The 25,511-nt window shown below is 43.9% G+C and overlaps 2 protein-coding genes across 6 annotated transcripts in view; one reads left to right on the plus strand and one right to left on the minus strand.

The window, feature by feature from the left end:
* PXMP4 (peroxisomal membrane protein 4) overlaps positions 1 to 25,511 on the plus strand; it is a 772,061-nt gene that overhangs the window by 210,065 nt on the left and 536,485 nt on the right. The window lies entirely within an intron of this gene.
* The window catches only part of ASIP (agouti signaling protein), a 203,727-nt gene continuing 182,687 nt past the window's right edge, over positions 4,472 to 25,511 (minus strand). Inside the window, exons 1-3 of one of the 5 annotated variants that reach the window (XM_033433512.2) lie at positions 7,867 to 9,103; positions 6,075 to 6,196; positions 4,472 to 4,663 (exon numbers count right to left, since the gene is read on the minus strand). In XM_033433512.2, the coding sequence (XP_033289403.1) occupies positions 4,594 to 4,663; positions 6,075 to 6,196; positions 7,867 to 8,217 (543 nt within the window). In that variant the 5' untranslated portion in view covers positions 8,218 to 9,103 and the 3' untranslated portion in view covers positions 4,472 to 4,593. Of the gene's footprint in view, positions 4,701 to 6,074; positions 6,197 to 6,226; positions 6,630 to 7,866; positions 9,104 to 9,172; positions 9,343 to 25,511 lie in introns of those variants that run through there. The other 4 variants (XM_033433514.2, XM_049698941.1, XM_049698940.1 and 1 more) reach the window with 4 other exon arrangements.

Raw genomic sequence — 25,511 nt, forward strand, 5'->3', positions numbered from 1 at the left:
AACCCAGTGTCTCTTAAACCTGAGTGTGTCGGGACCACCTGGAGGGCTTGTTAAAACACAGATTGCTGGGCTCACCCCCAGAGCTTCTGATTCAGTAGGCCTGAGATGGGGCCCTATAATTTGCATTTCTAACAAGTTCCCTTGCGACCCCTCCCACCCAGTGCCTGTTGCACAGCAGGTGGCAACTGTAAAAGAGACCCACCTGTCCTGAAAATGGAGAAAAGGTTCCCTCTTCAGTAGGGCTCCCAGGCTTGGCAGGAATGTGAACCTAGAGCTGCTTCTTTGCCCCCATGAGGGGAAGCCTGCCTGAGGGTGACACCAACATAGAATTGCGAGACAGAGTGACACATTCCAGAGGACCTGAATCTAGCCATGCTTTAGGCTAACTAGATCTACCCACTGGACTGTTTAGTGCTGTGACAACAACAAAGTTCCCTTTTTTTCCTTTAGCCCATTTGAACAGGGTTGCCGTCTCTGGCAATTTCAAGTGTTCTGCTGAGGTGGAGAAGACAGAAATGACACCAGGAGAGAAAATGGGAGAAAACCTTGGGGCTGAGGCTCCTGCAAGGTGTCGGCTCTAGGCAGACAGAATCTCCTTTGCCTGGCTTTCAGTGGCCTGGTGGTTAAGGGCATAGGCTTTGGAATGAGGTGGGCTGGGTGTGAATCCCAGCCCTGAGGTGTGAGGTCCAGGCACAATACCTAGCCTCTCTGAGCCCCAAGTTCCCTTATTTACAATAATTCTTACCTCAAGAAGCAAATTTGGGAGCTTGGGTATCATCCTGGCATGAAGTAGCTGCTCAATCAATAGACATTATTAGCATGATCTTATGATAGTTACAAATCACACAGGCCTCAGGCTGTTAGCAGCAGCTCTGGGTCCCTGGCAAAAGGCAGGCAACAACCTCAGAGGCATCCTGGGGAGAGGCGGAGCATCTCAGGACCCTCCAGAGGCTCTGCACTCGTCTCAGAGCCAGTGCAGGGGGCTCCCTGATTCTGGTTTGGGTGAAATTACTGAGGATTACTTGAGGTGCTCCAGTACAGTTAGACCTTCCTGGGTAGTGGGGGCAGGGAGGTTCTGTTAGACAAAGATCAATTAATTTCAAAATCATTTAAGACTGGGAAACCAAGGCTGCTTTGGGATTTTAAAGGGGTAGCCCTTGGCTGATCACTGAATTCAATGTCCCCTTCCCCTTATCAAATAACCCTCTTTATTTCCCAGCTCCTCAGGGGCTGCACTGTCCTCCCTTCCCCCCCAGGCCCCTTCTCTCCGTTTCTTTTGCAACCTCTGACATGTATACATTATGCAGAATTCCAGATGTTGGTAGACATTGGGATAAATAATGAGAGAAAAAAAGAAAAAAAAAACGCAAAAAACTAAACTTTTCCCCAAAGTCATAAGGCTCTAGTTTTTGATTTGGGGAGGAATCAGCTCATTTAATGGCTTGTAAATGTGATCTTATAAAATTAGGTAATTTAGGAAGGTTTTTATCATTATCATCATTATATTAATTTTTCTTTAGTAGTCATGATTTTATTATTGCTCTGGTAGTCTATGCAGCCACTGGGTCCAGGAATTCCAAAGAGGAGCTCTGAAAGATGTGAAAATCTTCAAGAGTCAAAGGAATGAAGCTATTTGCTGGGCTCCGCAGATAACAAGAAGGTATGATCATCATCGTCATCATCACCATTAGGCGGCGCCACCTCCCAGAGTCTACAGCTCCCGTAGCCAGCTGGGAGAGCTGACAATAGCTACTGTCTCTCTGCAAGCCATCAGTATAAAACTCTTTTCTGGAGCGAACATAAACATTTGATGATTTTACTGAGAAAACAGAAGACATTCCTGCCCTACCCCCAGTCCCACAACACACACCCCCTTTGCCTCACAATAAATATACTTCATGCATGGAAGAAGAAAGGGAGGAACACGTTTATTCTAGACTAATCTGAAGTTCACTACAGATGGTTTGGCTAATTCAGTTAAAATTAAATTCTTTTCTTTACCTATCCTGTCCCCTTCACACATGGGAATTGTTTTTTGGAGTTAAATTCCTTTATAAAGTTCCTATTGTATGACTGGGAGTAATTTCTTGACAGTGGGTGAAGATGCTACAGCTGTAATTGTTCAAACAGGTGGAGGCACTTAGAGTAAGGATCCAAAGATTGCCAATTAGGTTGGCCTGTGGTCCACAAGCCAGTAAGGGATTTGAGGTCCTGAGGATCTGCTACCCCTCAGGGTAGTGGTGTTTTTTTGTTTGTTTGTTTGCGGTACGCAGGCCTCTCACTGTTGCAGCCTCTCCCGTTGCGGAGCACAGGCTCCGGACGCGCAGGCTCAGCGGCCATGGCTCACGGGCCCAGCTGCTCCGCGGCATGTGGGATCCTCCCTGACTGGGGCACGAACCCGTGTCCCCTGAGTCAGCAGGCAGACTCTCAACCACTGCGCCACCAAGGAAGCCCAGGGTAGTGGTTTTTGAAGTATATTGCTTCTGTAGAACCATAACTTCAACTTCTGCTTTGAAAAACTTTGAAGCCATTTAAAAGTAATAAAAACATTCATGTTTACATGTGCTAGGCACCAAATTTTAACATGTTGGAGACCACCTGGACTAGATTTTGAAATAAACCTCTTGCTGTTTCTGTTTAACAGGAGACTGTTCTGAGGTCACAGGGTGAGCTGTTAAAACCTTTTTGCAACAACTTCTCTGTGTAAATTAGACCTTTTTCGGTACTGTGCAACCAGAACAAAAGATGGAAACAAACTGGTTGCTGAGGCTGATATGGGAGGGCAACCGTTAATCTCTAATCGCTGATTTCAAATTTTTGTGTGCATCATTACAAACTTATAGTAACTTAAAACTGTTTTAATGTGTATTATATAATGGGGCTCCCCCTTAAGAATTCAACTGAGGAAAGGGTACCTCTCCTAAAAAAAAAAAATGAAAACCATTGCTTCAGATTATGTTGCAGAATTTCTGGTGCCAAAAGTGTCCTCAGAATAAATCCAGAGACCAGCTCTCTCATAGTGGCCAGTCGTGGATTTTGCCCTCCAGTAACTGTATCTTTGTTTTTTTTAAATCGGAGAATTACCCCTCCCACATTATGAACAGACTTTGTGGGACTATCAAGATGGGCCACCCTTTCCTGGGTACCACTTCAGGTCAATCAGATTCCCTCTCTTGGGAATTTGAATTATGAATTGTCCCATGCAAGATCTGAAGTGGTTGGAGGTGACTTATCCCATAGCTTTGCCCTGAAAACGCTGTCCATTGGTTTCTTTGGCCTGGCTCCTTTCACATCCCTCAGGGACCTATTCTTTCTGAGGCCTGTTGTATGGCTTTTCCTTCGATTCTTTGAGGTCTCCAGACCTCTCCAGTAGACTACCGCCACCCTTTATTTGTTTCTTAGGCTAGCCAGAATCGTTTCTGTTGTTTGCAACCAAAACATTCTGACTGATTTTCTCCGAGTTTTGCAAATGGGGAAATGGTAGTAGCATCAAGAGGTCAGTGACTTCTTCATGGCCACACTGTGAGAACTTTGGCACAAGTGTAAGGCCATGCTCTACAGGAAGAAATGATCCTAAATCAATATCCACAAAAGTAGAACAAATATATCTAGGACAGAATTCACCTTTGCACTTCGTGTGTGTGTGGGGCAGGGGGGAGAGAAATATGAATAATGGTGTGGGAAATAGGGTGTGTGTGTCCCAGATCTTCACAACTCTGAGTCACAGATGTATTTCAATTCTGGTCACTCAGGCAGGATTTTGCAGAGACCCAGAACCATTCTCTCAGGACCCTAAGGCTTGAGGAGGAATTCTGAAAAGGTGGATGAATCTTAGGCTCTCAAGCTGAAAGGGAACTTGGGCAGATAAATACCTAACCAGGGATCTGAGTCAACAGAAGTAAGAACTGAGAGTCTGAGGGAACAGACCAAACATACTAACAATGGTTCTTACCTTTAACAAGGGCTGGTGGTCATGGTCCACTGGACCATGAGCTCTGTAAAGAGAGGATTGGACTTGTTCACCACAGTATTCACAGCACCTGGCACAATGCCTGGCACCTAGTACGTGCTCAATACACATTTGCTGAATGAGTGAATGGGTTGGGCTTCCATGCGGTTGTTTGGACTCAGCAGCCTAGTAGTTTTGTCACTAACGGACTGGGTCTTTGGCTTTGCATCTCTGGCCTCACTCATAGGGGGCCAAATGGTGCCTGGTAGGTGAGCAATGTCTGGAAAACACAGGAGCAGCGGCTGCAGTATATTCCCAATATTCTAATTACTGATGACATTTACTCAGCAGCAACTGTGGTACAAGGAACAAAAGGTTATTGCCCTGTGGACATGCAGCCAAATTGACAGAAAACAAAAACAAGCAACTGGTAGCTTTTCTGTGTCTGTGTGTGTATGTTGATTGTTGTGTTAAGGTATAAGAAGCAACACTATTTCAGATTTATAACAAGAACAGCAAGAGTGATTATATCCCATTTTACAGACAAGTAAGTAGAAGCCCAGAGAAACACAGACTTTCCCAATGTGCAGAATCGTGTCCCCAGCCTAGCCTGGAGCACCCATCTTTTTGTGTGTGTGCTCCATCTAGGTGGCTTGAGCTCTGTCCAGTCCAGGGTCTGATGTTTGCCTCCTCCATTCCATACTGCTTATGTCACTGCAGGCACAACAAGGGTCTCCAGTTGAGAAAGGTCCTTGGAAAGGAGGGAGTTTTAAAACATTTGAAAGAGGGAAGATTGTAAGTTGACAAGTGCGTCAGGGGAGGTGGCCCCATCTGTGCTGACCCCGGAGCCCCACTGTCCTCACCTCCAAGGACCGAGATACATGGTGGTTACCAGGGCTGAGGCAACTGCTCCGCATTATTCTGTCACATAGCCTCTTTCTAGACTCTTTCTCATGTACAGGCAGGCCTTGTTATTATTATTAAAAAAAATTATCTTCTTACATCACCATCGTTTGCAGTTTCTTCTTTCTTATAGTGATTCCTTGGGGAAGAGCTCCAGCTCTGGGAGACGCTGACAGGTGAAACCTCAGCTTTTCTACTGGCAGGGATACCCTCAGCCAAGCAGGGCAAGTAGGTGATGTCATTTAGAACCCTTTCCTCTCAAGGTGCTGGGAGTTTTCATGTGACTGTGCCCACACAGACCCTGTTCCTACCTTTACCACCTCTCTCCCCAAAACAGCACCTCCCAGGGTCCTTCCAGAGATAAAATGCTGCATTTCAGTTTCCCACAGACTCAGAATCTCTTAGAATCTCAGGCAACAGTTTGGGACACTAGGAGACAGGCCCCTGATAATCCAGGACAAAAGTTGCTGCCTACTCACCACACCCAGGCCCACTGCCTCCTTCCTGGCTGACAGAGCTGGGACAGGGAGTGAGGAAGGATTCCTGAACACCTGTTTCCTACTTGAGAGAGCCCAAACTCTAGGTTTTCAGAATTAAAAATGGCTAGGGACCAATGATCAGTGTTCATTTAGCCTGGGAGTGGGAAAACTCAATCAGATTCTCTTTCTAGGGCATTTGAATTATGAATGGTCCCATGCAAGAACTGAAGCTGTTGGAGGTGACTTATCCCATAGTCTTGCCCTGAAAACATTGCCCATTGTTTACTTTGACCTGGCTCCTTTCACATCCCTCAGAATCCTATCCTTTCCGAGGCTTGTTGTATGGCTTTTCCTTTGATTCTTTGAGGTCCTCAGACCCCTCCAGTAGACTACCGCCCTTCTTTATTTGTCTCTTAGGCTAGCCATTTTGGGGGAGCCTCCTAAGTAAGGCTCTAGGGTCCTCAGGCCAGAGCAATGCCCAGTCACAATCAGCCACCCCAATTTGTATCCGCAGACCCCTTAGGACAGACAGCCCAGTGAGACTGTGTATGGAGTTGTAGCCTTTCTTGTTTTGGGGGCGCTGAGGGGAGCTTCTTAGAAGGGGGAAAGGGTGAAACACTGAAAGGTAGTTCCTTAATGGTTCCTTTCTGCCTCCCTGGTTTTGGAGGCAGCTTCGGGTGTTCCCAGGCTTAAAGGAAGGGGGCAGCATTGTCTCTGGCGGCCACACCCAGAGATGGGCTTACCAGGAGGGCAGCCTCAGGGCCAGGTAACCACGTTTCCCCAGGACCAGGAGACAGCAAGTGCGCAGCCCGCGGAACTTCTGCGGTGAAGGGGACTCGGCGAAGGGAAAAGGATCTTTCGGGTTCTTTAAAGAAACAGCCACACACCTTTCAATAGCCTATATATATTTGGATTTTAGCCCAACCCAAGCCGTCTCCTTGAAGCCCCGCCTCCTAAAAGCTCCGCCCAACGTCAGTAGCTACGCCCACTCCCTGTTTTAGGTAGTCACACCTACTAGAGATTGCCCGCCCCAGAAGGGCCCGTCCGGGGAGCCCCGCCCGTGGAAGCCCCGCCCCACCCCGCCCACCACCCAGAGGCGCGCTCAGCAGGTGGGGTTGAGCACGCGGCAGGAACAGGCGCTGCGGAAGAAGCGGCACTGGCAGAAGGCGCACGGGTCGCAGCAGGCGGGCGCCGGCGGCTTGCAGCTGTCGCGGGTGGCCACGCAGGGGCCGGGCGGCGGGGGCCGGGGCTGTGCCACCTTCTTCATCGAAGCCTTTTTCTGCGGGGAAACGCCGGGTCTGCCCGAGCAGTCCACGCCCGCCCCACTCGTCCTCACCTCTGCCTGGAGACTCCTTGGACTATGGAGGCCCCCGACCAGACATCCCCACCTTCTGCCCACCGCCCGCTCGACTGATGCCCACAGGGCATCCCAGCGGGCCCCCGCCTGCTCCCCCAACAATGCCCCACTTCATCAAAACTTAACTGGCTCCGGCCTGGCCTCTTCTCTCCCTAGGGCATCCCACTCAGCTCCACCGTTTTTAACTACCGTCTCTGTTGTCTTCCCCTTCCAGTGTAGCCACAATCCCTGTCAGTTCTGCCTTCACAATAGATCTGGAGTCTACCCACTGCTTCACTACCGCTGCTACCCTGGGCTAGGCCCCTGTCTGCGGCTTTTGCCCCCTTACAGTCCGACCTCCAGTGCACAAAAGGGACCTCTCAGAAGACCTATGATGGCATCACACTCGGGCTTAAAGCACACCCTCCTCCCTGTTACTTTGGTCCTTGAGGCCCTCTGTGGTTTGGCCCTCCCACCTCTCCCACCGGTCTTTACCACACTGCCTTCTGTGCACCGAACACAAGAAATGAGTTCCTACTGCGGGAGCTTTGAGTTTGCTACTCCCTTTTCTGGGGACATTCTTTGCTGTGCTGTCCAATACAGGCAGCCACCAGTCAGCCATATGTGGCTGCTGAGTACCTGAAATGTGTCTAGTGCAATTGAGGAACTGAGTTTTCAAAAAACAAGGTTTTATTTTCATTTTACTTATTTTTAGGGTTACTTTCTATTTATGTCAAGTGATACTGGTTTTCTATATTGGTTATATAGGTTTTTAAATAACTATATAACCATGATAGAAAAGTTTTAAAATTAAAGTTTTAATTTTAAACAAATATATTAAATAGGTGAAACTCAGATATGGTAAAAGTTGTGGAAATGGTTCTGAAATGACTGAGGTTTGGGAAACATTGCATTCATCCAAAAGAATGAGTGATCGTGAAATTTCAGGCAGGGTGTGAGCTAGTATATAGGAAGATGCTTTTTAGCAGGTAAGCTATTTTGCTCAGTGAACCTTAGCTTTCTGGGCCTCAGCTCCTGGGGGTCTGGTTCAGGGCTTGAGGCCAGGAAGTTTGGGTAGCTTTCAGTTTCTTGTGGGCATGTAGGCCTGGGATATCTTTTATTTAGTTCCTAGCCAGAGCTTGGGGATCCTCTCCCTTTAAGTCCAGTCCCACCCCAACAATGTGAGCTCCCAGGCCTACCTTGGAAGATCTTTTTTTTTCCGCTTCTTTTCTGCTGATCTTTTTGGGTTTCTTGTTCTGCGCTTCAAAGAGAGAAGGAGCAAAGCCAGTCTCTGAGGGCCCTGAGCTGCAATGAAGTGGGAGGAGCAGAGGGGGCTCCAGGAAGCCCCAGGGTAGGGGAGAAGATGAAGGGTTGGCTGGATAGATCACATCTTGGGACTTAGGCCAGCAGGTTCTTGTTAGCCTGGCTGCAGACCTGGAGCCAGAGACTGGGAGCAGAGTCCTCTGAGGGAAAGCAAAGGTGGCCCTGGAAAATGGACTCAGTGTCTTGTACATGGATGGACTTGTTTTTCCTGTATCCCTATTTTCCATTTCTCAGAGCTTTGGAGCCAGTCATACCTGATTTGAATCCTGACTCTGCGATATAACAGCTTTGTGGTCTTGAGCAACCTACTTAATCTCCTTAAGACTTGGTTTTCTCATCTGCAAGTAGGATACTGTAATACCTACCTTGAAGAGTTGTCTTGAGGATAAATGAGGTATGTTTATAAAGCAGAAAGTCTGACACACTGAAGGTGATCAATCAATGTTAATGTGCCCCAGTCCCTTCCCTGATATATCTAGAATATCCTCTTTTTGAAGTGAGAGACAAGTCAGCAAGGAATATTAGTTTTGAGCTTAGGTTCTGGAGTTAAACACCTGGGTTTGAATTCTGGCTCTGCCAATTAAGAACTGTGTGTTAGTTACTTAACTTTTCTAAGACTTAATTTACTTAGCTGTGAAATAAAATAGGAATAAAAATAATACTCACTTCACAGTGCCTAGCACAAAATAAGTATATATGTTATTATTATTATTGTCAGATGAAGTCGAGCCAGAAGATCTCCATGCCAGGCTCTAATGCCCCTGATATTTTCTCCCAAGCAGTCATTTTCAATTCTCAACCCTGGCATGAAAGGACTAGTTCATCCCAGACTTGGTTATATTCTGCAGCATTTTCTAAAATTTTTACCATTGATAGGAGTTCCGTGACTCATTAAGTTTCAGAAATGGTAAGTTAAACCAAATTCACCAATTGTCATGACTTTAAGGTTTCTCAGAGCCTCTAACATGCTAAGCTGCGTATTCGATTGGTGGCAGGCAGGGCTTTCCTAAACCAAATGAGTTAAGGGGCACTTTATTCCTCCAGGATTGTTTTGAGGAATGAGCACGAAGGAGCTCTGACCTATGGCAGTAGATCCTGGTATCAGCTTGGGGAGTGTGTTTGACATCCTGCAGTTCTCTTGGGCCAGAGCCTGGAGGCTGGGCCCCAGGCTAGGCTACCTACCCACAATAGAGACAGAAGGGAAATCCAACAGGTTCATGGAAGAGTTGCTCCTTAGGCTCCTTTCATCTCTGGGCTTTTCCTCAGGTGCCAGGTGGCTGTAGGCAGTGAGGAAGCACAGGCAGACCAGCAGGGTAGCCAGGAGGAGGCGTGTGACATCCATTCCGGGAGGCCTGAGTAGGACAGAGAAGGCAGTCAGGTGGGCCAGGGGTCCTGGCAAATGGATGTGCCCTCCTGCTTTCTTTGGGCTGGTGCTCTGACCCCATTCCACACCCCAGTGTCCCAGGGGAGCTGGAGGACCAGCAAGGCTTAGGACAGGGAAGGGGAACTGATGAAGGAAGAAGAGAGAAAAGGAGAGATGGGAGAGGAAGAAAGAAAGACAAGAAAGGGAGGGAGGGACTTCTCTGGGGGTGCAGTGGTTAAGAACCTGCCTGCCAATGCAGGGGACATGGGTTCGATCCCTGGTCCGGGAACATCCCACATGCTATGGAGCAACTAAGCCCGTGAGCCACAACTACTGAGCCCGTGAGCCACAACTACTGAAGCCCGCACGCCTAGAGCCTGTGCTCCGCAACAAGAGAAGCCACCACAATGAGAAGGCCGTGCACAGCAATGAAGAGTAGCTCCCACTTGCCCCAACTAGAGAAAGCCCGCGCGCAGCAATGAAGACCCAACACAGCCATAAATAAATAAATAAATAAATAAATAATTTTTTTAAAAAGGGAGGGAGATCGATGTAAGGAGAAAAGGAATGCATTGCAATTGGTCTCTGCCTTCCAGAGGGTGGGGCGCTGGGGTTTTTTAAGTCAGTAGCCCCAGGAGACCCTAGGCTTGGGCAGAGTTGTTGAAAGGTCCCCAGTAATGCCTCACAGTGGCAGAGGTCTTACTGAAGTGCAGAGAACAAGGCTCATGAGTTAAGACTAAACGAGACGGTGTAGGGATAAATGGCTTTTTTGGACAAGTGTGTAAGTCATTGCATATGCTATATACCGACATCCAGAGGAAATAAATGCAGATATGGTTTGCGTCAGGAGGATAGGATGGACCTGTTCAAATAGGCTAACTATATTTATCGATTTATTGCTAGCTGGATTTTGATGAACCAGACAGATCCCTGAGCAGATTTCTTCCCATGAATGTCTAGGTTTGGCTTAGTGAGGGCTCACAGCTTCAACAGCATCTTCATCTTCTCTGAGTGTGGAATCCCTACTCCTCACCCACCCTGTGCGTGTTCTTTCTGTTCTGGGAAAAAGCTGAGACTGCTTTGCCAAGGTTCTCTGGCCCTGCCATAAGGCATAGTGGGTGAGAAGAGAATAAAACAATCTGCTCGTGCTGGTCCTGCCCATTCCTGGGCTCAGCCTGGCAATTTCTAGCCTATTCCTCCCAGCCCTCAGATTGCTTAGAGTAAAATTTTCTCCATTTCTGTTACATTCCAGGAGAAGGAGGACCCAAATAGCCAGCCCCCAACCTCATTCTAAACTTCTTAAAGGTAGAGGGGACAGTCCCTTCCCTTTGAAGTTCGTCCTCTACCTCTCTCAGCCCTCACTCCATTTCTTCTGATTCCTTCAGCTCCTTTCATCAATGGGCATTTATTTGCCTATCATGAATGGCCACCAATTTTCTTTCTCAAAGCCTGGTAGTGAGTCAACAGAATGAGCACTGGGCTCGGAGTCAGGACCTCTGAGTTCTTGTCTTGGCTTAAGCATTAGTAAAGGCGTGACTTTGGACAAATCCATTCTTTTTTTTCTTTTTAATGGACTCTAATTTTCTTTTTGGTAAAATGAGGGGAGTGGGCTAGGTGAATGGTTTGCATTCATTTAGCAGGGGAGATCTTTCTTCAAATAAACAATGACTTGAAGAATCCCAATGTATAAAACAGAAAGAGGCAATACAGAGGTTTTTCAAGCAGTTCACATCTTTTTTGTGTGGTGGGACAATACTTCTCCTCAGGCCCTAGAGCCCAAAACATTTTTTGAGGCCCTACGTTTCCCAGCTCCATGCAGTTCCATCTCAGAGGTTTCTAGTCCCTATCAGCAATAGTTAACCCAAACAAACATTTATCAGGAAAGTCTGGGGACTGAGGCATAGTAATTTGCTCCATCCTCTGCTTCTCAGAACTTTGTACTGTTCTCTGTCAAATACTTTATCACATTGTTTGTGTTTGTCTCTCCCACTTGATAAAAAAAAGGTCATGTTTTACTCGTTTTTGTGACCATGAACCTGGCACAGTGACCAGCCCCAAGCAGTAACTTGGACCCTTCTTCCTAGCAGGACTCCCTCTCTCTCTCTCTAATGATGCTGCTGGGCTCTCAGCTTGGAGAGCAATTTCTCCTTCTCTCTTGTTGCCCACACCCAGTCAATCAGTCATTAAGTTCTAGTGATTTTCACTCCCCCCAATTCTCACAACCCTCCCTCCCTTTCCATTCCTTCTGTCCGTGCAGCCTAGTTCCTCCCACTTGGTCTTCCATAAGAGCCTCCTCACTGGCCTCCTCAACTCTAGAACATATAACCAGACTAAGCTTCCTTTTAAATAAAGCCCCATTTCCTTTCATTCATTCATTCATTCATACCTACATTCATTCATCTAGTTAAAAAATATTTGTTAAGTACCAACTATGAACCAGTGCTATGCTAGATTCTTGGGTAAAAATAGTGATCAAGGGGCTTCCCTGGTGGCGCAGTGGTTGAGAGTCTGCCTGCCGATGCAGGGGACACGGGTTCGTGCCCCTGTCCGGGAGGATCCCACATGCCGCGGAGCGGCTGGGCCCGTGAGCCATGGCCGCTGAGCCTGCGCGTCCGGAGCCTGTGGTCTGCAACGGGAGAGGCCACAACAGTGAGAGGCCTGCATACCGCAAAAAAAAAAAAAAAAAAAAAAGATACACAATGATGCCTGTCCTTACAGAGCTTACATTCTATCAGGGATGACTGACAAGTTAAATAAGTTATTCTAATAAAGCTTGTGCTATGGGAGACCTCAACTAGTGCATGGACTAGGGAAGGTCTCTTGAAGCATGTTGTATTGAAGCTGAAAACAGAGGGCTGATTTGGACTTATCCATGTTGAAGAGGAGAGTGGAGGTGGTGATGGCAGTGTTGCAGACACTGAGAACCATATACATGAAGATCCAAAGGCAAGAGAGGATGGTGCATTTGAGGAACTAGAAAAGATCAGTAAGGTTGGCAAATAAACATAACAGGAGATGGAAGCAGGGGCCAGATCATGATGGGACTTGTAAACCATGGTAAGGAGTTTGAACAATATCTTTTTTTTTTTTTTTTTTTTAGCGGTACGTGGGCCTCTCACTGTTGTGGCCTCTCCCGCTGCGGAGCACAGACTCCAGACGCGCAGGCTCAGCGGCCATGGCTCACGGGCCCAGCCGCTCCGCGGCATGTGGGATCTTCCCGGACCGGGGCACGAACCCGTGTGCCCTGCATCGGCAGGCGGACTCTCAACGACTGCGCCACCAGGGAAGCCCTGAACAATATCTTAAGGTCGATGGAAAATGAATGAAAAGTTTTGAATAGGGGGAGGGACTTGTTCAGATTTGCATTGTAGAAAGATCCCTCTGACTGGGGTGAGGAGATGGAGGGGACAAGACTGAAAGGAAGGAAAACCAATTAAGAGGCTGCTGCTGGTTCCAAGCATTCTATTCCTCTGCAGGGGTTACCCTGACTACCAAATGAAATACATAATCCATAGCCTCAAAAAGGCACCAGAGCCCTCTCAACCTGCCTTCCACATTCCTTTCCAGCTTTATCTTTTCCTATAGGAAGTATATATATCCTAGCCAAGCTTGGCTACTACCTGGTCCCCATACAAAGCTCGTCCTTTACCACTTCTTAAGCCTGACAACTTCTGACCTAAGCACAGTACTTAGCTTGTTATACAAGCATTTATTTACTAACCACTGAGGCGGAATCTGTAGCTGTTAATGACTGCAGTATTCGTTTGCCCTTTCCATATTTCGTGTAGCATTTGTACAGTCTTCAAGTTAAAAATGGTTTTCACGTTTGTAAAGTGTTCTATTAAAAAAACCCAACAGAGACCCTATGTGGTCCACAAAGCATAAAATATTTACTCTCTGGCCTTTCACAGAAAAAGTCTGCTGACCCTGTCTAGATTGTGAGAATTGCGAGGGGCTGTTAGGCAAGCAAGCACGTCACGTCTGCTCTCTCAATATCTACTAACTGATTGAAGTAATTAACTGCTTCTTTGGGTAAAGGTATTGATGATCCTTATTAAAAGACCAATGTGACTTGGGAAAGTTAACTTGTGCCATTACCAACCAATAATACTTGTCATTAATTTATCAGATTTCAGATTCGTTTTAGGACAGGGCTGGGTCCTAATGAGACAAGTTAGGATTGGTAAGTTTTGATTATTAGAGGCAGAGGGAAAATATCCATTCTGAGTAGTTATCATAATGTTTTGAAACTTTCTATTACACCATGCTGCCTAGAATTCATAAAGATGCAGTGCAATAACCCCTGGAATACAAATAAGAAATATAATCATTGGAAATCGCAAGATAATATTTTGATTAGTTGCATAAAATTAAATGTGTATTTTTGTATAAGATCAATCTTGTATAAGATTTTATTTTGTATCCCCAATCTCTTCCAAAAGCAATTTTTTAAAAAAAATTTTTTCTTGTTTTTAATTAATTGATTTATTTTTTGGCTGCGTCGGGTCTTGGTTGTGGCACGCGGGATTTTCGTTGAGGGATGCGGGCTTCTCTCTAGTTGTGGAGTGCAGGTTTTCTCTCTCGTTGTGGTGCGGGGGTTCCAGAGTGCGTGGACTTCGTAGTTTGGGACACTCAGGCTCTCTCCTTGAGGCTCATGGGCTTAGTCGCCCTGTGGCATATGGGATCTTATTTCCCTGACCAGGGATCGAACTCGTGTCCCCTGCATTGGAAGGCAGATTCTTTACCACTGGACCACCAGGGAAGTCCCAAGAGACCATTTTTTTTTTCAAGCAGCAGAGCTCTGGTATCAGTGGGTATTAATTAGAAGGACAAATCAGAAATAAATTCAACTTGAAATGAGAAAAAAAAAAAAAGCAAGGAAAGAATGGAGATATGGTGGAATGGGTTGGGGAGAAGCTCTGATTAAGGAAAAGCTCCGATTAAGGCAAGTCACAAAAGTCATGTCATTGATTGAGAGGCATTATATGCAGTTATTCTATTTTTTTTGGGTTTTCCTTATCACGACTGACATAAAACAAACCAAAAAACATGCTGGGAATTCCTGCAAAGAAGTGAAAGAGTAATTGGGAAATGTGAGTTAGAAAAGGAGTGGCTGGAGTTTGGGGGGAATGAACTGAGACCCAAAGATCACATTCATCACTTCCTCTGAACACCTGATAATGCAGGAATTATCACCATCACAGCAACCAGCAGGCTTAATATAAATAGTAGCCACTGCACAATGGGCAGTGAGGAGATGTCACTAGGTAACATCTCTAGACTAATTAAGGATATAGTGAATTACAGGGCTTAATTATTATTTTTTAATTTTTAAATTAAATTAATTTTTTATACAGCATGTTCTTATTAGTTATCCATTTTATACATATTAGTGTATAAATACACCCCCACCACCACTTTCCCCCCTTGGTGTCCATACATTTGTTCTCTACATCTGTGTCTCTATTTCTGCCCTGCAAACCGGTTCATCTGTACCATTTTTCTGGGTTCCACATATATGCGTTAATATATGATATTTTTCTCTTTCTGACTTACTTCACTCTGTATGACAGTCTCTAGATCCATCCACGTCTCTACAAATGACCAATTTCGTTCCTTTTTATGGCTGAGTAACATTCCATTGTATATATGTACCACATCTTCTTTATCCATTTGTCTGTCGATGGGCATTTAGTTTGCTTCCATGACCTGGCTATTGTAAATAGTGCTGTAATGAACATTGGGGTGCATGTGTCTTTTTGAATTATGGTTTTCTCTGGGTATGTGCCCAGTAGTGGGATTGCTGGGTCATATGGTAATTCTATTTTTAGTTTTTTAAGGAAACTCCATACTGTTCTCCATAGTGGCTGTATCAATTTACATTCCCACCAACAGTGCAAGAAGGTTCCCTTTTCTGCACACCCTCTCCAGCATTTGTTGTTTGTAGATTTTCTGATGATGCCCATTCTAACTGGTGTGAGGTGATACCTCATTGTAGTTTTGATTTGCATTTCCCTAATAATTAGTGATGTTGAGCAGCTTTTCATGTACTTCTTGGCCACCTGTATGTCTTCTTTGGAGAAATGTCTATTTAGTTCTGCCCATTTTTTGATTGGGTTGTTTTTCTTTAAATATTGAGCTGCATGAGCTGTTTATATATTTTGGTGATTAATCCTTGGTCCATTGATTCATTTGGAAATATTTTCTCCCATTCTGAGGGTTGTCTTTTCATCTTGTTTGTAGTTTCCTTTGCTTTGCAAAAGCTTTTAAGCTTCATTAGGTCCCATTTGTTTATTTTTGTTTTTATCTCCATTACTCTAGGAGGTGGATCAAAAAAGATCTTGCTGTGATTTATGTCAGAGAGTGTTCTTCCTATGTTTTCCTCTAAGAGTTTTATAGTGTCCAGTCTTACATTTAGGTCTCTAATCCATTTTGAGTTTATTTTTGCATATGGTGTTAGGGAGTGTTCTAATTTCATTCTTTTACATGTAGCTCTCCAGTTCTCCCGTCACCACTTATTGAAGAGACTATCTTTTCTCCATTGTATATCCTTGCCTCCTTTGTCATAGATCAGTTGACCATAGGTGCGTGGGTATATCTCTGGGCTTTCTATCCTGTTCCACTGATCTGTATTTCTGTTTTTGTGCCAATACCATATTGTCTTGATTACTGTAGCTTTGTAGTATAGTCTGAAGTCAGGGAGTCTGATTTCTCCAGCTCTGTTTTTTTCCCTCAAGACTGCTTTGGCTATTCGGGGTCTTTTGTGTCTCCATACAAATTTTAAGATTTTTTGTTCTAGATCTGTAAAAAATGCCACTGGTAATTTGATAGGGATTGCACTGAATCTGTAGATTGCTTTGGGTAGTATAGTCATTTTCACAATATTGATTGTTCCAATCCAAGAACATGGTATATCTCTCCATCTGTTTGTGTCATCTTTGATTTCTTTCATCAGTGTCTTATAGTTTTCTGAGTACAGGTCTTTTGTCTCCCTAGGTAGGCTTATTCCTAGGTCTTTTATTCTTTTTGTTGCAATGGTAAATGGGAGTGTTTCCTTAATTTCTCTTTCAGATTTTTTATCATTAGTGTATAGGAATTCAAGAGACGTCTGTGCATTAATTTTGTACCAAATTCATTGATTAGCTCTAGTAGTTTTCTGGTGGCATTTTTAGGATTCTCTATGTATAGTATCATGTCATCTGCAAACAGTGACAGTTTTACTTCTTCTCTTCCATTTTGTATTCTTTTATTTCTTTTTCTTCTCTGATTGCCGTGGCTAGGACTTCCAAAACTATGTTGAATAATAGTGGTGAGAGTGGACATCCTAGTCTTATTCCTGATCTTACAGGAAATGCTTTCAGTGTTTCACCATTGAGAATGATGCTTGCTGTGGGTTTGTCATATATGGCCTTTATTATGTTGAGGTAGCTTCCCTCTATGACCACTTTCTGGAGAGTTTTTATCATAAATGGGTGTTGAATTTTGTCAAAAGCTTTTTCTGCATCTATTGAGATGATCATATGGTTTTTCTTCTTCAATTTGTTGATATGATGTATCACATTGATTGATTTGCATATATTGAAGAATCCTTGCATCCCTGGGATAAACCCCACTTGATCATGGTGTATGATCCTTTTAAAGTGTTGTTGGATTCTATTTGCTAGTATTTTGTTGAGGATTTTTGCGTCTATATTCATCAGTGATATTGGTCTGTAATTTTCTTTTTTTGTAGTATCTTTGTCTGGTTTTGGTATCAGGGTGATGGTGGCCTCATAGAATGAGTTTGGGAGTGTTCCTTTGTCTGCAATTTTTTGGAAGAGTTTGAGATGGATGGGTGTTAGCTCTTCTCTAAATGTTTGATAGAATTCACCTGTGAAGCCATCTGGTCCTGGACTTTTGTTTGTTGGAAGATTTTTAATCACAGTTTCAATTTCATTACTTGTGATTGTTCTGTTCATATTTTCTATTTCTTCCTGTTTCAGTCTTGGAAGGTTATACCTTTCTAAGAATTTGTCCATTTCTTCCAGGTTGTCCATTTTATTGGCATAGAGTTGCTTGTAGTAGTCTCTTAGGATGCTTTGTATTTCCGTGGTGTCTGTTGTAACTTTTTCATTTCTAATTTAATTGATTTGAGTCTTCTCCGTCTTTTTCTTGATGAGTCTGGCTAATGGTTTATCAATTTCGTTTATCTTCTCAAAGAACCAGCTTTCAGTTTTATTGATCTTTGCTATTGTCTTCTTTGCTTTTATTTCATTTATTTCTGCTCTGATCTTTATGGTTTCTTTCCTTCTACTAACTTTGGGTTTTGTTTGTTCTTCTTTCTCTAGCTCCTTTAGGTGTAAGGTTAGATTGTTGATTTGAGATTTTTCTTGTTTCTTGAGGTAGGCTTGTATTGCTATAAACTTCCCTCTTGTAACTGCTTTTGCTGCATCCCATGGGTTTTGGATCGTCGTGTTTTCATTGTAATTTGTCTCTAGGTATTTTTTGATTTCCTCTTTGATTTCTTCAGTGATCTCTTGGTCATTTAGTAATGTATTGTTTAGCTTCCATGTGTTTGTGTTTTTTACATTTTTTCCCCTGTAATTGATTTCTAGTCTCATAGCGTTGTGGTCAGAAAAATGCTTGGTATGATTTCAATTTTCTTAAATTTACTGAGGCTTGATTTGTGACCCAAGATATGATCTATCTTGGAGAATGTTCCCTGTGCACTTGAGAAGAAAGTGTAATCTGCTGGTTTTGGATGGAATGTCCCATAAATATCAATTAAATCTATCTGGTCTATTGTGTCATTTAAAGCTTGTGTTTCCTTAATAATTTTCTGTTTGGATGATCTGTCCATCGGTGTAAGTGAGGTGTTAAAATCCCCCACTATTATTGCATTACTGTCGATTTCCTCTTTTATAGTTGTTAGCAGTTGCCTTATGTATTGAGGTGCTCCTATGTTGGGTGCATATATATTTATAATTGTTATATCTTCTTCTTGGATTTATCCCTTGATCATTATGTAGTGTCCTTCCTTGTCTCTTGTAACATTCTTTATTTTAAAGTCTATTTTATATGAGTATTGCTACTCCAGCTTTCTTTTGATTTCCATTTGCATGGAATATCTTTTTCCATCCCCTCACTTTCAGTCTGTATGTGTCCTTAGGTCTGAAGTGGGTCTCTTGTAGACAGCATATATGGGTCTTGTTTTTGTATCCATTCAGTGACCCTGTGTCTTTTGGTTGGAGCATTTAATCCATTCCCATTTAAGGTAATTATCGATATGTATATTCCTATTACGATTTTCTTAATTGTTATGGGTTTGTTTTGTAGGTCCTTTTCTTCTCTTGTGTTTCCCTCTTAGAGAAGTTCCTTTAGTATTTGTTGTAGAGCTGGTTTGGTGGTGCTGAATTCTCTTAGCTTTTGCTGTCTGTAAAGCTTTTGATTTCTCCTTCGAATCTGAATGAGATCCTTGCTGGGTAGAGTAATCTTGGTTGTAGGTTCTTCCCTTTCATCACTTTAAATATAACATGCCCCTCCCTTCTGGCTTGTAGAGTTTCTGCTGAGAAAGCAGCTGTTAACCTTATGGGAGCTCCTACAGGACTTAATTTTAAAAAATAGTTTCCTTTGCTGTGCAAGTAACTCTTAAGAAATAAACTTAAAATACAATTTCTTAGAACCTAAGTAACTTAGTGGAATTATAAAGCTAGACTGAGTCTGGGAAAGGTAAAGTCTCAGTGGAATTAATCTTATTTGTGTATTGGGAGAAGGTAAGAACCAATATTCCTTACACAAATCCTGGGGAGATATGTATATTCTAAATGTAATATATGTCCATAATACCTAGGTGTATTATGATGCTTGGGGTCAGATTTTGTTTTTAGGATTCAGAATTTTAGAAAAACAATATCTTCTATATTAAACCACATATAAGGGCTCTAGAAGCACCCATTAAAAATGTACTGATGCTTCTGTAGCAAAAAGGTATGGATAAACAAACAAAGGATAAACAAAGACTGTGAATTGATTCGCATCAATTCAGGACAGGTTTTTTGCCAAATGAGTTACCAAAGGAAAAAAAACTTACAGCAGAGTTTTGGGATTTTGCAATTTCAGGTAATGGATTGTGGACCTATACAAACCCTCAACATGGGACACACACTCCACCTATTAATACAGGATCATAATGCTGACAACAATGACTACCTGTGCAATTGCTTTTCTCAAGAGTAATTTGTCTTTCCACTCTGTGGTGGTATAGACTGTTCTTTGATCTGTGGTAGCACTGATGACAATTCTTCCTCTTAAACTCATCATCTGCTTTAAGTTACTGCTTAGGACTTAAGATGAGTTTCTCTTCAGTATGCGGATATAAAGAATCCAGAAAGGGGAATCAGGTTACACGGACATACCTGCCAGTTAAGTGGCTGTGTGACCCTTGGCCCATTTGGGCCTGTGCTTTCTCATCTGCAAAATGAGAGGATAGGACTACATGACTCAGTACAGATTACGAGGCGCAGAGTAGAAATTTAATAAAGATTTGTTTAATTAATTAAAGAATTAAAGACCTTTCTATTTTTAAATTCTATGAATCCATAATTTCTGATTCCTGCTTCCTGGACTTTGGGGAGATTAAGCAGTTGCACAAAGGATTTTGTAAAGGCCACTTGTTGTGTATCCTTAAGAGTTGAGGGATTTATAAATGCATGAGTGTGACTGAATCTGATTAAACTCTGGAAAAGAGGGCATGGAAAGTCATGGCTAAATGTAAGTGGTTTATATACCTCAGGAGTGCTGTTGATGTGTGTGTGTGCACGCACATGTGCGCGCACATGAGTACTAATGTGTAAGGGCTCTGACTGAGGGAATACGGGAGACAGCAGTGTCCAGAGCATCTCTGAGTATGGTAAGGTGAGGAGACGGTGTATCAGTATGCAGCGTACACCGAGTGTACACTGTATACAACCCCTTAGCTATGGCACTGGGATAGCCTGATATCTTAATCCTTTAGGGTAAAGGCCTTGATCCTAAAAGCAAAGGAAAGGGTTATAATGTTCCAGTGATGGGGGATGGCTAACCACCTACTGGGACAGAGGTATAGTAAGAGATAAGAACAGAAGAAGAGGTGAAGGCAGCAGTCTTCTTGAAGACAGTGAACAATATTAGCTGCTGACCAAACTAGGTGTAATGAGGTGCAGTCCTGACAGCCTGCCCTGGGCTGTGCTGGTGGCACCTGTGAGGGAAACCAGGGTGTCTGGGCAGCCAGCAAGCTGGCACTGCAGGGGAGGAGACGGGGCTCAGTTGATTGTAATAGTGGCTTCCATCAGTCCTGCCAAGCACCAATGGCTAGGGGTCTGGTGAAACTCAACCCTGTGAAGAAGGAAGCTGCTAGAATCAAAGCAGTGTTGGGTATGCATCCAACATGGAGGAGCAACTCATATAGGCTTGTGGTGACAGAGGCAGATTTTCCTCTGACCAGTCTTTTGGAACAAAACATATACTTGGGAGGAAAGGGAAATTATAGCAGGAGAGAATCTTAACCTAAAATTGTCTGCAAAATTTTGTGCATATGTGCATTTTTCTGGGGAGAAGGTCCATAGCTTTCTCTGGATCTATAAGTGTGTCTCTGGCCCCTAAAAAACTCAGAACCACTCAGCTTCTAGGAGCTAAAATGAAAACCCCTTCTTGGTATATTATGTTCCTGCAACTTGACGGCCTCATCCTGAATCACAGGCACATGAGAGCAGAGGATATTGTCAATATTTTTCTCTGCCCTGGAACACTCTCAAAGCCTATAACTCTTCTGGCTCATCAGCCACAGTTTCTGATATGCCAAAACCTGGGAGAAGTAACACACAATTTTTGTTGTGGTTTAGTTTCCAGCCAAACTAGCTGTACCAAATACTGAGGGTCAGGGCCAGAGAAGAAATATCTCTCATTCATAGTTACCTAGATTCCCCACACCAGATGTTCAGCAGCTGCATAAGGATACCACTGTCTTACACATCTTTCATCCACCTGGGCAGCTGGTGATTCGCATCCACTACAAACGCCTGGCCAGACTGAGCTTAGGAGGCTCCAATGGGGCTACCGGCCCATTCCTTAATGTTCACCCAGGCTTATTAGTGCTGATAACTTCTGGGGTAGCAGGAGAGTGGCAATATGTTTTATCTACTTAGTTTTGTCCTAGAACAGCCAATTAAGCAACAAAAATTTTTTGAATGCTGTGGGAAGCCTTGCCTGACTGTCCCCTCCAGGAGAGTTAATTATTCTCTCCTCCCTAGACACACTGTATTGTAATGATTTGTTCATTTGCCTTGTCTCTTCTAGATTGAAGACTCATTAAGGGCAGAGCCTGTGCCTTATTCATCTCCATGCTCATCCCCTCCCTACTACCCCTAGCCCCAGTGCCTAAGCTCAGCACAAAATAAGCCCTCAGTAAATGTTTCTCTCAATTGAATTAATTTACTAAATGCTCAATATAAATGAATATGGGTATTCCTTGGCAGTCCAGTGGTTAGGACTCCACGCTTGCATTGCAGCAGGTGTGGGTTCCATCCCTGGTTGGGGGACTAGGATCCCACAAGCCACCATGGTGCGGCCAAAAAAAGAAAAAAAAAAAAAAGATGAATAAAGAGTCCCTGCCTTTAGATGGCTTTCAATCCTGCAGGGAAGACAAACAAATAACTAACAAAAAAAAATGAGGAGAGAAGTGCTAGAGTTGAGGTACAAGTGAAATAAATGCCTTGGGTAGGCAGAAAAAAGAGGATGGTTAAACTGCACAGGGTCTTGGATGATTTTGTGAGTTATTGTTGAACAAGAACCTCTCTAATTTCCTCAGCCTCCTTCCAATTTTGGGCTGCAGCTCCTGGAGTGCTCAAACATTCTGTGCTGCTCTTGCCAGTTCCTCCCTCTTTCACATGGCTCTATGCAGCATACAGCCTCTGCCTTTCCCCTTTGGCAGTCTCCTTGAATTTCCTGCCCTAGAGAGTGGCTTCCTTTTACAGCCATCAGGCCACTGGTAGCCAGATGTGCATAGCCAAAGCCAATTACTGAGATTTCTATCCTATTTTAATCAATTATTTGGCTAGAGTTTTTCTTAAGAAGCCAAATCTCATACTGGGGAGATCATTAGGTCCTGTATATCCAAACCAGGCTGGTGGCCTGGGTTGGGAAATAGTCAGTGGCCGGAGTCAGGAGTACAGGTGCCAAGTTCCTGATCCTCTCCCAGGGGATAGTTCTAGGTATTTCATTACAATCTCCTAATAAAACAGGGAGACCATTTTCCTTCTCATTCCTATCTCCTAGGATGTAAGTTACAGGTAGGCTACCGAATTTGTGGGGCTCTGTGCAAAATGAAAATGTGGGACCACGTGCTAAAAAATTAAGAATTTCAAGGAGAGCATTAAACTAAGCAAGCATGAGGCCCTCTAAGTGTGAGGCCCTATGCAACTGCTCAAGTGCACACCCATGAAGTCATTTCTGGTTACAAGATTGAGAAAGCTGACACTGATGGTATGACATGGTGGCTGTAAAGAAGTTTGTGAGAAAATAAAGAAGTTTGCGGATTGGGGGAAACATTAAATTACACTCAGCAGTTGCAGCAGTAAGTTATATAATGATGAGACTGCTTCTAGACATCCTCTGCAGCTGTCTTACTAGTGCTCCAGGCATCAGACATCTCAGTGGAGCAGACACCAAAGAATGCACAGGGGTTCTAGACCCAGCCCTGCCAGGAATTCACTGTGGGACTTCTGGCAAGTTACTTTCTCTCTGTGGGCATCTTTTTCTTCACTTGTACAAAAAAGGATTTGGATTAGATGTTTAAGGTCTCTTCTAACTCTGAGTATAAGCAGCTTTTGGCAGGAAAGAGCTCTCTGGAGGAGGCCTCTTTGGTCTTGTCAATTTAGCAAAGCTATAATGTAACTAACCTTAAGCCAGACACCCCCATGCTCTACTCATCTCCAGCCCAAGCACACCTTTCAAATCTTTTGATCACACAATACCTTGCCTAATCTGTTGGTTTTTTCTGTAGATCAAAGAAGTAGAAATGAAGAATAAGTAATTAACAGATGACCAAATCTCTTCCTTAGCTTCCCCTTCAGTAATCTCACAAATTGTGTGAAAAATATATCATCTAAAGAAAGATCACAAGTAGCTGACAAGCCTGCACACTGGGGGAGATGGCGATGAGTCTGATTCCCTATCTCAATGATTAACTGAGATTACTTCCCCTTTTCCCTTTAAAAACTTTCATGGGGCTTCCCTGGTGGCGCAGTGGTTGAGAGTCCGCCTGCCGATGCAGGGGACATGGGTTCGTGCCCCAGTCCGGGAAGATCCCACATGCCGCGGAGCGGCTGGGCCCGTGAGCCATGGCCACTGAGCCTGCGTGTCCGGAGCCTGTGCTCCGCAACGGGAGAGGCCACAACAGTGAGAGGCCCGCGTACCGCAAACAAAACAAAACAAAACAAAACTTTCATGGATGAGCAGAATCTTCGGAGTTGATTCCACCTTCTCCCCAGAATGCTGGCTTTCTGATTAAAAGCAACATTTTCTGTTTCTACTAACACTTGCCTCTCGACTATTAATTTTAGAGCAGCAAGCAGCTGGACTTGAGTTCAGTAACACGACTTGGGGTGATTCTAAATGAGCAGCATCCCCTTCAGAGAGGATGTAACACATTCTGTTGAATATTCCTTTTGATGGTAAGAATTTGCCCTCTGAGAATAAATCTGATTTCTGGAAATAGACAGTGATTTACAGCCAAGTCTGGTAAGGATAGTAATATATGGCCTAAGTCATGAGATTTTATAATTTAAAAATGATTTTAATTTTAAGCTGACACAACCAGAACTGAGATAGCCTGTTGAGTGTTTTTCCTCAAAGCTGTAACATTGAGAGGCCAAAAATTCATTCTAATGCTGCAAGTTGCTTTAAATATCTTTAGAATTCTAGACATTCTAAAGGCAATTTAAAAGTCATACAAGGGGGCTTCCCTGGTGGCGCAGTGGTTGGGAGTCCGCCTGCCGATGCAGGGGGCGCGGGTTCGTGCCCCAGTCTGGGGGGATCCCACGTGCCATGGAGCGAGTGGGCCCGTGAGCCATGGCCGTTGGGCCTGCACGTCCGGAGCCTGTGCTCTGCAACGGGAGAGGCCACAACAGTGAGAGGCCTGCATACCACAAAAAAACACACACAAAAAACCAAAACAGTAAAAGTTATACAAGGATTTCCCTGGTGGTGCAGTGGTTAAGAATCCGCCTGCCAATGCAGGGGACACGGGTTCGAGCCCTGGTCCGGGAAGATCTCACATGCTGTGGAGCAAGTAAGCCCGTGTGCCACAACTACTGAGCCCACATGCCACAACTACCGAAGCCCGCACGCCTAGAGCCCGTGCTCCGCAACAAGAGAAGCCACTGCAATGAGAAACCCGCACACTGCACCAAAGAGTAGCTCCCCACTCGCTGCAACTAGAGAAAGCCCACATGCAGCAACGAAGACCCAACTCAGCCAAAAATAAATAAATTAAATAAATTTTTTAAAAAAGAAATACATTAAAAAAAATAAAAGTCATACAAGAAAAAGCACCATATAACTTAATAATCACAACTTTTATCTTGGGATGGAAACCTGTTTCAACTGAGATATGCAACCAGATATGCACCCAAAAAGTAATCAAGAGCCTTAAAGAAGCCTCCTTTTAAATTAGTCTTCTTTTTAAAAAAACATATTTAGAGAGGAGAATGTAAAATATTAAACTCACTAGATTTTAGAATTAATGAGAAGAGGGAATTCTCTGGTGGTCCAGTGGTTAGGACTCTGTGCTGTCACTGCTGAGGGTGCAGGTTCTATCCCTGCTGGGGGAATTAAGATCCCGCAGACTGCGAGCCATGGCCAAAAAAGAAAAAACTAAAAGAATTAATGACAAGAGAATAAAACAGGCAGAAAAGGAAAGTAGAGAGGAGAAAGATAAGTAGGGAGGAAAAGACAAAGAAATAGAAGAATTATGAGGATTGGAGCTGGGGGGTAAGGGAAACTCTTACTTTATCTGTAATTGTTTGTTTTTGTGGGCTTTTTTTTGCCACACCCGAGGTGGCTTACAGGATCTCAGTTCTCTGACCAGGGATGGAACCCATGCCCCCTGCAGTGGAAGCGCAGAATCCTAACCACTGGACTGCC

This window comes from Orcinus orca, chromosome 16 (assembly GCF_937001465.1).
Source record: "Orcinus orca chromosome 16, mOrcOrc1.1, whole genome shotgun sequence".
Taxonomy (NCBI): Eukaryota; Metazoa; Chordata; class Mammalia; order Artiodactyla; family Delphinidae; genus Orcinus; species Orcinus orca.